At 45.0% G+C, this 14,618-nt stretch overlaps 1 protein-coding gene across 3 annotated transcripts in view; it reads right to left on the bottom strand.

The window, feature by feature from the left end:
• PLEKHG1 (pleckstrin homology and RhoGEF domain containing G1) overlaps window positions 1-14,032 on the bottom strand; it is a 71,599-nt gene extending 57,567 nt beyond the window's left edge. For 2 of the 3 annotated variants that reach the window (XM_054722478.1, XM_054722479.1), the window contains exon 1: window positions 13,527-13,988. In XM_054722478.1, the coding sequence (XP_054578453.1) occupies window positions 13,527-13,934 (408 nt within the window). In that variant the 5' untranslated portion in view covers window positions 13,935-13,988. Of the gene's footprint in view, window positions 1-13,526 lie in introns of all 3 variants that reach the window. The other variant, XM_008158592.3, reaches the window with a different exon arrangement.
• Window positions 14,033-14,618: the final 586 nt, after the last annotated feature.

Here is a 14,618-nt window from a genome sequence, read left to right as displayed (position 1 = left end):
ATGCAAAGGAGAGGTGGGCACACCCCCACACAGAGGTCCCAATGCCCGTGGAAATACTTTCCCGTGTTTATTTGAAACCTACCATTGCTTTTTTTCTTGCATATTTAATCCTGTCATCATTTCTAGCTACCAGAAAAAAAAAAAAAGTAAGTCTATTTGGGATCATCTCTGTGCTTACTAAATGCACAAAAACGTAAAATATGTTTAAACCTTCAAAATGGGCAGCCAGAGAGTTTGCCAGAACCTTCCAGAATAAAGCCTCCAGCAGGCTCCCTGTGGGCCCTAGGAGCTAGAGTGGAGGAAGTTTATCAACCACTTCTTTGAGAATGAGCCTTCCAGAGGTCCCACATTCACCAACTCTCCCTCTATGTCTTCCTCCTTCATGGGGTACCTGTACCTAGCCTGACTTTTCCACTCTTACTCTCCAGGTCCCAGGGCAGGTAAGGAAGCAGCCAGATATCATTAGGGCTCTAACCCCGGAGGAGCAAAGGGGAAGCCAGCCAGGGGGTGGAGGGGTGTGATGTCCTGGCAAAGCTTTAAGTACCTGAAAATGAGAAACTGATTCATCTCAATGATAATCACGCTGCTGCTGGTGTAATTCGAAACATGGTAATTAAGGAAAATTAAATAAAGCCCAAAGGGTTTTGTCTATGGGAAAGAAAATAGAACATCAGTAAAACAAATGTATATTATTAGATCATCTGAAGTTTAATTCCTCTTCACTGCTACTTATTACTACCATCACCATTATTATTATTATTATTATTATTATTATTATTATTTATTGGTAGGTTCTGAGCTCCCTGCTTTATATGCATTATCTCATTTAATCTTCACAGCAACTTTAGGATGTGGGTCCCATTATTAATCCCACTAACTGGAAGATTAGGAAGGTCCCATGGCCCCCCAAGGTCATCCAGACAATGAGTGACTCGGTTGTATTCACACCAGGCCCAGCTGCCTATGGCCTGGGCTCCGAAACCCTGCTCTACTGCGTCCAAGGTTTAGTCCTTAAAACAGGAGGAGCCGTTTGCTGCTGACCTCGTCTGGGACTACGTGTGGTTTTCAGCAGGTGTAGGGTAGGCGCTCACCAGAGGTGACAGCGCTCACTGACCAGCACCTCCCGGGGGCCAGGATCTCCACTGACTGTGTGAATTAGTGTCTGTCCATCCACGTGCTGAACCCGCTCCTTCCTGTTTTCATCAGCCATCGGCCAGCCCGCTAGCCAGCAGTCAACCACCTGCCCTTTTACTTCCCACGCTGCCTCAGGCCTGCCCGTCCCGGGTTTCCTTCCTGCCTCCCCTCCAGTGCGTGGCTCTCTGCTCCCTCAGGTGTCACCCAGGAGGGTCAGCGTCAGTTCTTTGTTTGCATGACTCTCTCCATGTAGCCCTCCCATAGGGCCCCCCTTTGCCAAACCAGGCGCTGGGAACCACTGCCAATGGATTCTTCCCGCTCTCCTGGCACCGGGATACGAGTAAGCACCTACAACAATGTACAAGACGAAGCGCCTGGAAAGCAGGACAGGTGGAAGCCACAGGATGAGGGGTCGCTATAAAGTGGAGATCAGTCAGAAATGAGGAGAGACGGCAGCTCTGCACGCGCGGATTTTGTCAGAGGGAAAGGCCGAGCCGCTGGCATGGAAAGGATGAAGGCCCTGCTGAGGAGGGCTCCCTCTCGGCGGTGGACAAGCAGCTTCTTTTACCGCCTCACGTGGAGCCTGTACAAGGAGCAAGCTTGTAGGATAGCGCCTGGCACGCCCTCTGAGCACGGCCAGTGTGGGTGTTACCAGCAAGGCTCTGACGCCTCCACTTTGGTACACTGGACCTGAAAACCTTCACTCACCATCAAAATGTGGCCACTGGTTTCTGCAGCAAAAATACTTCCTGTTCACAGACCCCATCACCACCCACACTTCACCCGAGGCCTCTTCATTCTAGGGCACCAGCAGTTTTGAAAGAAGGACACCAAATAATGGCCCATTACAACAGGTGCAGACACAGGTTCCCACGTACACATCCCAGTTACTGCATCCTTAACCTAATCACGCACTGGGCAGCAATGAACTTTATGGCTATGTAATGAGTTGGAACACTCTCTAGCCTCTTCTTCCTGAGACTATAATACAGTTAATCCTCATAGCAATTAGTCTGTATACAGTAGGTGCTCAAGATAGGACAGCTATGACGCAAGAGCCTAGTGCTGTTCGTGCTAACTTACTTGGAACGCTAACCCTGAAACAGAATCAAGTTTCAACCTGGACAACATGAATGGGCGAGAGGAAAAAGCTGGAAGACATTAGCTGACTTCCCATCTACTGAGTCACTTTGATAATGACCCTCAAGGTCAAGTTATTCTACTTGAAAATTGCAATGCCATGAGGCTGTATATATTAAAATAAAGCCTCTACACAAAGAGGACCTCAATGCGGATGAAAGTGATTATACTGTGGCGGCATTAGGTAATCCAGAGCTAAATATGGAAATGCATAGGCTAAGCTGTTCCGTTCATTGTACTGAAAACAATGAGTAGCCCCGAGGGCATATCTTGTTGCTCCTCTGGTTATGCTCTTGTTGATCTCATCACAATAAGATCTCAACCCGAAGTTATTTATTGACACAAAACCAGCCCAGGGCTTGGTGAGCCAGGGGCAGCAAGGAGAGGCACTGTCCAGAGGGTAAACTGAAGTGGCCAGTGTGATCGGACGCCCCCCAGAAACTCGACCTCAAAGAGTGCTGGCCTCCTGAGTGGGGCCAATGCCAAGATTTCCTTCTGTCCTGCTGGAGGCCTGGGCCCAATGTGTGGCCATAGAGTGAAATGTGTGAGTTGAAGAAAACTTTCTCCTCTCTGAAATCCAAAGCACAATGTTTATGGTCATCTTGTTACTTAGAGGAGAGAGGAGGCAGAGGCAGAGGTGCAGAGAGGTAGAGGTAGATAGACCATAGGATGGTTTACAGTTTCCATAAGTGATTTTTCAACAGATTATAGAGGCTGGATTTCTACAGCAGCAGTTTTACAATCTGAACAGAAGTACACTCCATGCTTGATCTTGAAGTAGATGCAGGTTCCACCTGCAGGAAACTTCTCTCCCAGGACTTACCTGGGGACTGAGTATGTCACCGGGGACAGGACAGCGGGTTCCCCCTGGAGGCTCCGCTCCTGTGCAGCTCCAGACAGGGCGGTGGGAACGGATAGGCTGCAAGGCAGGCACCTGGGCCTGAGAGCGGACCTGGGGCGGGTTAGTGAACTTGCTGAGACCGCCCTGTGTCTGCTGCTAAGTAGGGAAAGAACAGCTACCCAGGTCTCATCTCCCTTCACGGGGTTAAATGACAAGGTGCGTGCAAGGAGCCTGCGCAGTGTGCCCAGCTGGGAGTGGGGCCTGTTGCGTGGCCATCTGTGCCCCAGGTTCCTCCTCAATAGAACGGGAAAACAGCCAGATTGGAACCTCTGTTTGTACAAAAGCAAATGAACTCTCGGCACACTGACAAGGCATCACGAGGAATTCTCCGCCACCTTCTTCTGCCATAGGAAGGCTAACCGATGGAGCAGCTTCTTAGGCCTCATTGTTGGGACAGGGTCTGAAGACTGTCAGGGAGACATGCATACACATCCCCATGACACTCGAGAGGTTTCCAGATGCTGGCCCCTCACCTGCTATGTCCCATGGACAGTTAATCCTGCCAGTCCCCCCTCGCTCTCTTTCAAAACTGACCCCTTCTCTCATTTCCCACCAGGACTACTGCAAGGACACCCTAACGAATCCCCCTATTGTGGGTCCCGCCCGCTCCAACTTTTTAGGATTATCTGGTGTGAGCTTTCTAACACTCAGATTTGATGCTTGCGTCCTGCATAAATTCCTGCCCCGACTCCTCACAGCCTTCAGCTCAAGGGAGGCCCTTCAAGCCTTGCGCCCCTGCCTACCTTTCTGGGCTCCTCTTTTTAAAAAACAAAAAACAAAACATTTTTATTGCAGAGAGGGAGAGAGAAAGAGAGAGAGAAACATCAATGATGAGAGCGAATCATTGATCAGCTGTTTCCTGCACGTCCCTGTGACCCAGGCATGTGCCCTGACCGGAATCAAACCATGACCTCTGGGTTCATAGGTCTACACTCAACCACTGAGCAACCACCGCTGGACTGGGCCCCTCTTTTTATCACTCACTTGCTCCCTCCCAGTCTCTCCCCACCCTTCTCCCCCCACACCCAGGCACTCATTGCTTGTGCTCTCAGGACTCCTGACCCCTGTTCTCTCCTGCTTCTTGGTCTTTATTCTCCTCTGACTGCCAAGATCATCCCTCCTGCTGTCATCACCTGCTAACTCCTCCTCCAAGATTCCTCCTCTGATCCTTCCCACCCCGTCTGGGTCAGGTCAGATGCACCTGGTGCATTTCCATTTATAAGCCATGATCAAGGAAGAGAGGGTGGTCACCCCACAGTGCTCTGGGACTCTATGTGGTCCCCTGTCCCCACAAGGCTGAGGGGAGCCACTGGCAGGGCTCATGCTGCAGCTCGCTGGGCACCGCACGTCTGCAGAATGGGAGGCTCCTGGACACTGGGTCCGTCTGCTCACAGGGCCCAGCCGAGCCTGGGAAGGCGAGGGTTAACTCTCCCCCATCCCATGGGCTGGTCTCTCCAGCTCTCTAAGTGGCCAAAGTCCTATAGAACTGTAACCCAACCCTGCATTCCTCTTCGGCGCCCTCCCCTCCCCTTTGTCTCCGAACAGCATTTTTACCACACAACCTCTCCCAGATGCCCAAGGTCCCAAACCAAGCATTCCCTGCTTAAGGCTCTGCCTGCCCGCCCCGCTCCCCCTTTGCCCAAGAAAAGAAAGGCGTCCCTAATCAAAAGTAGATTAACTCTCGCCCCTGCCCCTTCCTCCCTGTGCATTTGCATTTGGAACACCGTGCAGGAGGCTATAAACAGACCCAGGCGAGTGATGTATCCGCCGCTGCACGGAGGACAAAGGCCGCAGTCTTTGCAGTGGCTCCGTGTTTTCTGTGGGCTGCTGCTGGCGGCCAGCGCTGCCCTCCGACTCATCTCCCATTTAGCGCTCTGAAAGGTTAACAGCAGAATTCAAGCCCCATTATAAAGCTGGAGGAACACTTGTAACATTTCTTGTTGCTCCAAAGAGGAAAAAAGGCTTGTTTCAGAAGAAAATACTTTAACGTGTAGTTTTAAAGGAATGACTCACGCTGCCTCTCCCAACACACACACACACACACACACACACACACACACACACACACACACACACACGTCCTTTTAGGCAGCAAGTGGAGAAAATGAAAGAGTAATTTTGCTTCAGTGTGATTTTGCCATTTGAAGTCGCAGATTTGGGCTGCATGTGGCCTATTTTGGGGGAAGGGGGGGCCTATGATTCAAGCCCAAGAATTGTTATGAGTTATTTTATATTAATTTAACAAAGCAAAGAATCCTCACCTTTAGAACAAGCATTCCACCTGGCTTTGGGTTGGAGAGATGCTTGCTATTTCTCAACATGCCTTTATTCCTTCCATAATTCTTCCCCTTTCAGGGTAAAAATGGTTCTCATTTTTCATAAAGTGTCATCTCATTTCTGTTAAGGGACCAGCTACTGTACAAGATTTTCCTCTAAGTATTAAAAGCTAATGATAGTTAATGAAATGCTGACATGATCTACCACATGGGTGAACCGGGGAAACATTTTGATAAGTGAAACCAGCCAGACACAGAAGGACGAATGTTGTATGATTCCAGCCACTGCAGAGACAGAAAGTAGGGTGGAGGTTGCCAGGGCGCGGGGAAGAGGAGAAGAGGGAGTTATTGTTTAGTGGATAGAGAGTTTCTGCTTGGGATGATAAGGAAGTTCTAGAAATGGAAAGTGTGCAACATTGTGAATGTGTTCAATGCCAATGAATTGTACCCCTAAAAATGGTCAAAATGGTGAATTATAGACATTATGTATATTTTATGTTAGTGAAAACCATTTACAAAGTCAATTATTATAATTGAATAACCGCTTTGTTTAGGAAGGCCAGGCATCAGATACCAAACATAATACAATTTTCTTGCTACTCAGACTCATCAACAAGGACGTTGGTCATGGCTGGGCCATAATTATGAGTAAAATTCACCAGAGGGACTGAGGTGAGTCCGCACCCATCCTAAGTGGCCTTATACAAATTCATCTACTAAGGAATTCTTTGCTCTGTTCCTTTGTGCTTGTCACATCCATCCCCTCCCACCCCCACCTTTGCTGTGGGCTAGGAAACCAAATAATGAAGCTGATTTTAAGCATGTGTGGTACATAGGCTCTTAGGGGGAGCTTGGGGCCTCTCCTGGGCAAAGACAAGGATTTACTGTTCGGCGTTTGAAATATCTATTTTGGCTGCTCAAAGGACTTGCTTATTTCCTGGTTCCATTCTTGAGCGCTGAGGCTGGCGGAGATGCAGTCTCCTGTCATTCTTAGGGTTCAGCCTGTGAATTAGACTCATTTACAGAGGACGAAGCTGAGGTCAGCCTGGCCGCTCGTCCCCGGGCACACAGCTGCCTGCCAGCATGGCACTGGAGCCCAGGCCAGGGCCCTGTCCCTAAGCCAGTCTCACTTGGACTCAAAGTGAGTCCAACCAAAATTCTGAAAATGATTTCACCCCACATTGCAGCCCGTTATGATATTAGAATGCATCCCAACTACATGTAGGTAGGTCAGGTAAACTAAAAACCACAGGATATATTCTAAATTGCAAAGGTAAAATAATTTCTAGGACCAATAATTGAACATAGATTAGAAAGCACAACAATATTATGATACTTAAAAACCTACCAAAAATTACTGGCTTTTATATGCCCAGCACTTTGCTAAGCATTTTGCATGGATAAACTTATTTAATTTTCACAACAATCCTATTATTTCCTTTTACAGGTGAAAAAACACACACAACAGAACTTAGAGAAGTTCAGCAACTTGTCCAAGATCCTATAGAGAAAGGGCAGAGCCAGGATTTGGATTTAGTTATTGCAGATTTTAGCTTTTCATCATTTTGTTATATTCCATGGGGCGGGGGGAGGAGGAGGTAATTTGTGCTCCTTTAAATGTCTCTTGTTTCCTTTATCACAAAGGTGCAAGCAACATCTGTTCTTTGGGAGACATTTCTGGGCATGGGAAACTTCTCCCAACTGAAGGTTGGTTGGTTTAGAAGATAATTTCCTGAATTCTATAATTTTCTACCCACTCAGTCTAATTGAATATTCAAGATGGCACACACCCAAAGGCAGCATGATTCTGGTTCAACTGAACAGGACCTGTTCTAGCAAATCTTCAATAGAATTTTGCCCACAGGCAGTCTCTGAAATATATTAGCAGTTCTTTAGCAGACTAGTAATAATAGCTACTCAATCACCGGAGTTAACTGAAGTTTTTGAAATGCCTTTTCATTAAAAAATCAAAATGTTGTCTTAAAAGAAAAGGCCGATTGAATGGGAAGGGACTTTTTAGTAGCAGGCATTTGTACAAGTGCTTCGTCATTCAAAAAAAATGAACTTATTCAGTTATGTCTGTGAAAAGTAGTTTCTAGGTCCTCCCACCCCCATTTATGCTGTAAATTAATCCTTTCCTTTAATATATTGTCTAACTGAATCTGTAAGTGTAGGTGCAAAATGTTTTTCTAATTTTAAAATCAGAAATACTAATAGTTACCTCTTAAATCTCCTTGAGACTCTGGTTGAGCATTGACCCATGCATGAACCAAGAGGTCCCTGGTTCGATTCCTGGTCAGGGCACATGCCCTGGTTTTGGGCTCAATCCCTATTAGGGGGTGTGCAGGAGGCAGATGGTCTCTCATTGAGGTGTTTCTTTTTCTGTATCCTACTCTCTCTCTAAAATCGATTAAAAAGCATTAAAAAAGTTTCATAGACATCAAATGCTATATAGTTTGTGCAAGAATATTTGATCAAATTGTGCAAATCTTTTCAGTAATAAAATATTTCTAACTATGTGTATTTATAAGTAATCATGTGTGTTGGTTTAAGATTGGGGTAAAATCTATTCGTTAAAGTTTTAAAAAATATGAATAAACTCTAAACTGCCAAGAAAGATTAAAATTCTTTTAAAGCATGTTTTTTTCTTATAAGGTGGCAAGAAAAATGCATTAGGATATTTGTCATCGTCTTTATTAGTCTTACTTAATATAAATGGGAAACCATGTTTTCTAACAACCAGTCTAATATTCTTTAATTGTCTCGTCTGAGCAAAGGGGACAGGGGTGTGGCGAGACCTATTTGTAACAGTCATAACACTTTGGAAGAATAAGCACAGTCAGTTCAGCTTTAACTTTTGTTTTGAAAACATCAATTTGTTCCCACACAATTAATATATTAGGGAACAGTCTGAACTTAATTCAAATGTCCTAATTTTGCCTTTGCTTTTAGGCAGTGTCATACCTGCAGATTCCCAATCAAGGATCAAAAATATTGTTTTCAATATGAGGTTGGTTGAATCCACAGATATGAAACCCAAGGGTATGGAGGATTGGCTGTATATTTATTGAAAAAATCCATGTATACGTAGATCAATGCAGTTCAAACCACGCTGTTCAAGGGTAAACTGTATATATAATGCATTGTAGAGACTGCCAGTTCACAAAAATGTTTCCTCCCTTCTTTGGGCACTTAGCTGTTAATATAACTTCTTGTGTGTTTGCGGTTATTAAGGCACATCTGTAGAAAATTTAGAAGTGGTAGTTATGCAGTATATTTACAGCTGTCAGAATCCATGAGGTGATGCAAAGTCTTAAAGCATTGGTAACACTTGCTGCCTACCAAGTTTGCAAGAGAGTCTGACCAATGGAGGGATTTCAAATAATGCTCCTTAGTTTTGACTCAAAGTCTGGTCATAAGTTAAGATTTATGAATTAATATTCAGCTGTAAAAATGTTTATGTAACTGAATAACCTAAACTGCCATCGGTCATTAAATACACATGAATTCTTGTGAGCAGCCAACAGCTACTTTTGCATGGCAACTCTGCAAACCTCCGGCTCACTTGGTTCTGCTGAATGCTGCGCACCTTCAACTATTTTCATTGCTCATTAGCAACCAATCAGAAGGTATTAACAGAACATTTAAAATGGGCAAACCCATTAGGCATGGCAAGAGGGGAAAGCCCAGGTCCCTGCCCTCCCTCCTTCCCACAGGAGACTGCAAACAGCAGAAGAGAATGACACGCAAACCACTGTGTTCCCACCTTCTAAGTTTTTGTCACTGTTGGGTGGCAAGAGACGAGAGTGAGATAGGATAGGGAGGAAGGAGGCATATCAACAAAAAAAGAGATATGGAAATGAACAGTCGGTGAGATTTGGAGATTATATGCAGTGATCAGGTGTGCTATTTGAGGAATAGTTTCTACATAAGCAGAAACCTATTTAGCACGTCTTCTAAATGATCACAGATCTTAAATGGTTTTAAGAGAGATCTCACTCGCCCATTATGATAAAAGCCCTAGAGGAAAAAACAAATAGAGACATTCAAATAAAAGTGCTCAAATGCCACGTAAAAGAAAACGTACATTAAACTGTGCCAAGTACCACAGTGTAAGTTCTTTATTAAATCCACCCACATAACAAGCCTTCATTAAAGACGATCCCTGCCAAGTTCTACACGCCAGCCTTGAACACATAGTTCTCTCAGCATTCAAGAACGTTTGTCTCCAGGAACCTCATACAAAGTGTCAGTATAATAAATGTTATTTAACCTGGAGGGAGGGTTTTGAGTGAGGACATCTGCAAGTACCAAGACAATACAATCTACGACGAGTCACCTCTTCTCAACAGGCTTCTCCTTTGGTTCAAGACCATTCCCCTCGTGGCCAGTATCCTAAGCAGTTACAGCTGGTCCAGAGAAGGCCCATGTGGAGTCAGTCCTTCATAGCTACGGGAGAGAGCGGCAGAGGCAGGAACGGCCCCTTCCACACCCAACCCTCTTGTCTCCAACAGGATCACTAGGAAGCCAAGCTTCATCAGAAACACCTCAAATCCACAGTGTTGTACATGAGGGAGGGTTGGCCTAGGACAAAAGCCAACACCGGGACGGTGGGGGTCAGGGGAAGAGATCAACCAAAGGACTTATAGGCATGCATATAAGCCTAATCAATGGACACCGACAACGGGGGGTGGGGGCATAAATGGGAGGTGGGGGTAATGGGGGAATAAGGACACATATGTAATACCTTAATCAATAATAATAATAAAAAAAGCCAACGCAGATCCCACTCCCTCCAAGTCTTGGTCACCTCGCGAGCCTAAGAGCTAAGTCTCTAGGAAGAACAAATGATCGAATCACAGCACGAACTCCCAAGGCGTGCTTCCTGGGTTTCCCTTCTCATTCTGCACCAATATACTAGTACTGTGGTCGGCAAACTGCGGCTCGAGAGCCACATGCGGCTCTTTGGCCCCTTGAGGGTGGCTCTTCCACAAAATACCACGGCCTGGGTGAGTCTATTTTGAAGAAGTGGCGTTAGAAGAAGTTTAAGTTGAAAAAATTGGGCTCTCAAAAGAAATTTCAATCGTTGTACTGTTGATATTTGGCTCTGTTGACTAATGAGTTTGCCGACCACTGTACTAGTAGAAGGCTTACTTCCCAGTGTAAGAGGGTTCCCCTTCCAACGAACTGGACACCTCCATACCAAGAGCAGCCTTTTCTCAGAGCTCTGGCAATGGAGGAAATTTCCAAAACCGAGAGTGACTATTGAAGGATCTTGGTTAGATGGGATTTGATAAAGCAGAGTACAGAAGTCTGAACTGTGCAGAAATGAAAAGTGACTTGCCATCACCTCTATAAATGATTAGATTGTTGGCATTTTGTCTTTTAAAAAAATACCCATTTTAACTATCTTCATTGGGTAGAGTTGCTGCAAGTGGAAAAATACAGTAAATCCTAGCTTAATGTCGTAGGTAGGTTTTATAACTTGAAGACGGACCTCTAACGAAACCAATTTTACCAGAGGCGAATGGATACAAATAAGAGTTAAATTCCTAAGGCATCTCATCAATGTTATAATGATACAACACAAAGAAATGATGTTATTTCAGGACCTGCTGTAATTGGCTACTCTTAATAAAGGAAAAAAACTAGATAAAACGAGTCTAAAATTTTTATCCTAATTAAATTTCTGCTGCAGTGAATTGACTAATCTGATTATTTTTCTGAAAGACCTTAGGTGAGACGGTCTAGTTAACTCTCTACCCAGCAAACTCAAACGAGGCTGGTGAGGATGATGACTTCTATTTATTACTTACCATGTGCCAGGCACTATTGTAACAGCTTTTCATATATCATCTAATTAACCCAACGAAGCAGGTGCTACTTATTAGTCTCATTTTACAGCTGATGAGCCACAGGCACACATTCACAGTCTATTGTAGTGGTCGGCATGCTATGGCCTTTGGGTGCAATCTGGCCCTAAAGTTTTACTGCAACTTCCACACCCATTCCTGGCTGCTTTTTTTTTTTAATATTTCTTTATTGATTTCAGAAAGGAAGGGAGAGGAAGAGAGAGATAGAAACATCAATGATGAGAGAGAATCATTGATTGGCTGCCTCCTGCACATTCCCTAATGGGGATCAAGCCTGCAACCCAGACATGTGCCCTTGACTGGAATCGAACCTGGGACCCTTCAGTCTACAGGCTGATGCTCTATCCACTGAGCCAAACCAGCCAGGGCTCCTGGCTGCTTTTGAGCTACAATGGCAGAGCTGGGCAGCTGTGACAGACCTCAGGGCCTAGAAAGCCTAAAATACTCACTATCTGTGGACTTTATAGAAAAGGCCCACCAAGGCCTCGTGCAAAACATGGTTAATTCGTGGATAAAGAAAGAAGGGCAAGAACATTTGGACAGCTTGAAATAGAAGTTTTCCTGAAACTTTCTTAGCAAATATCCTGTCTTTTATTTATATTTTTTCCTTCTCATCACCAAAAAGGATTTATTCGGGGAAAAAGAAAGGATTGCAAATCTGGAGCCTGCAGACATGGCCAACCTACATGCAAGTTCCCTTGACCTGCTTTCTTCCATTCGTATTTTACCTTATTACTTCTCACCCAGGTGTGCCAACCAGCCCAGAAAAAGCAAGAGTGCTCATGGACTATCAGTTCAACAACTAAAGGCTTCTCTCTCAGTTTAGCGAGTCTTAATTAGGTGGAAAAGTTTCCAAAAAGGAAAAGCCTAAAGAAAGCTTTGACAACCATATATTTCCTAATAGGTTGTAAAATTTTTGGCAGTTTCACAGGTATTCCTTCTCAAGTACAAATGACATCATTGTTGAAATTAAAAAAACACACAATTGGCTGGACTTATTTGACATTTGGTATCACATATTGTTTTGGTTGAGCATCAATTGATCTTTCTATTTTTACTGGGAAGTTATGTCATAGCTATTTTTAGTCGACAGTGTCTGGTTCTATTATTTGTGGAACTCGGCACACAATCATGCCTTAGAATTTTTTTTTTTTTTTTTTTGCTAACACTATAAGAATGTATGTATTTGATGGGGAATGTTCTCATCAGTAAATGTCCTACTATTTTCTGAAACAATTCAGAATAAAAGTCTAAAACAGAAAGTAGGCACTAACAAATGACAGAATTTGGTATATTACTTACTGGGTAGCCAAGTGAATGTAGCCTTACAGTATGTCTTTAAAATATTAACATTTCAATCATTAATTGTGAATGAGTTAACATCTGAGCTGTTCTGCTAAGTCTTAGTTAATCCTTCAAAACCTACCCATAAATCAAAGACAAATTAAAAATTGAATTTCCAGAATACGAAAGCTGGCACATAAGTGGAGCTCGATTTGCACAGTCAAATAATTTATGCAAACTTGTTCGCTGCAAAAGTGAACAGAAATTCCCAAGACAAGACAGAGCCCCCAGTTTTCCTCTTCGTGTCACCACTTTCCACCAAATGCCAATCAGCACCGAGAACAGCCTAGAACAGCAGTTCCCAAGCTTGTCTGCTTATCAGAATCACCTGCGAGCTTTCACAATTCCACCTCCAGGCCACACCCCAGGCTCATGAAATGAGGTCTCCAGAGGTGGGACCTAGGTATCAATATTTTTGGAATCCCAGACACCATTAGAGAGTTGTGATTAGGGCGGAGATAGCCTGATGGGAGCAGTCCAGAGACACATGACGCCGGCAATTCAGGAGGCCTGCAGTCCTACTCCATCCTGTCCGCTCCACTATCTGCCAGGCACTCACTTCCCTGGTGCAGGAGTTGTTAGCACAACACACAGGTAAATGCATTGGTATCATCATTCTTGCTCCTAACACATAATCAATTCGTTAATGCAAACATTAAGGGGATTCTAACGCAGTGAGTACTGCCTTAGGGTTTCTCTTAAGTTATGACCTGTTTAAACATTCACACCATTTCTGCATCTTAGGAGACAACACATCCCCCACAGCTGGCTTTGCTTTTTATTTTGCAAGCTTATTTATTCTGCAAAACAAACTAAAAAAAACAAAAAAAAAAACAAAAACAAAATAGTTTGCCTTACCTCTACGATGCTTTTTAAATCTTGCACATACGTCCTTTCAGTCTCCAGGATTTCCTGGACAACTCTGTCCACGTAGAGGAGCTTGGGGCTGGTGGCCGATTCGGCACTTGTTTTGGTGGCCCCGTTGGCCTCCCCCCTCCGCTGGGCCCAGGGCGACCTCTCGCTGCCCGTGTCTGGGCTCTGCTGCCCGGCCAGGCTCTCCCTCTGCAGCTCGCTGCTGGAGACCAGCCTGGCTGGGACCAGCTCCAGTTTGATGGCCCCTGCCTCCTTATCCTGGGGAAACAAGCCCAAGTGGCTGTTTGAAACTAAGGTCATTCGGCTGCCAAAGGAGCCATGACTGTCCCGGGAAGAAGCCGACGACGACGTGGAGCCGAAGCTGACCGGGCGGTCGCTGTCCGAGAGCTCCATCGTCTTCCGTTCTTGGCAGCGGGAATGCCTGGCTGTGGTCTTGGGATCTGGATCTTCGGTTACAGCTAATGGCACATCAAGATGCAACTGGTGGACATCTAAATGCATTAAAAGAAAAAAAGAAGAAAAAGGACGAGATAAGCAAGGTATTTTAAAATGACATCAAACAGAAAATTTAAAGGTTAAACCCCACCCCAAATACATAGGGTCAAAAACAGAGGCAGAGAGTCAGTTCCAGAAGGACATGCAGAGGTACCGTGGTAGGTGTTAGAGTTTCTAAAGCATCACCTGGGACCAGGCTAGAAATGCGGTCTCAGGCACCAACCGGACCTACTGAACTTCAGTCTGCATTTGGACACGATGCTGGTGCTGTGTGCACACGCGTTAGGGTCTGCGAGGCACTGCAACCATCGCCTCAAAATGGGACCACCTGGGATGACTACCGGATGCAGATTGGTCCCGGTTTTCTGAATTAAAAGCTCAGCGGTCAGGGCATCAGGAGTCTGTAGCTTTAACAAGCACCACAACTGATTCTTATCGGCCAAAAAACGCACCCGAGGTGATTCTTCTGGAAGCTTACGAAACACTGTTCTTCATTTTGGGCATTCCACCTTAATCCCACAGAGGTTTAAGCCTCCATCCCGGAACCACTGCTACTGACTCAATGGATGCTGACAATTTGCA

The sequence above is a fragment of the Eptesicus fuscus genome, chromosome 10, assembly GCF_027574615.1.
Source record: "Eptesicus fuscus isolate TK198812 chromosome 10, DD_ASM_mEF_20220401, whole genome shotgun sequence".
NCBI classification, from domain to species: Eukaryota; Metazoa; Chordata; class Mammalia; order Chiroptera; family Vespertilionidae; genus Eptesicus; species Eptesicus fuscus.
The sequence above is the reverse complement of the archived record's forward strand: the minus strand, read 5'-3'. Positions and strand labels throughout refer to the sequence as shown.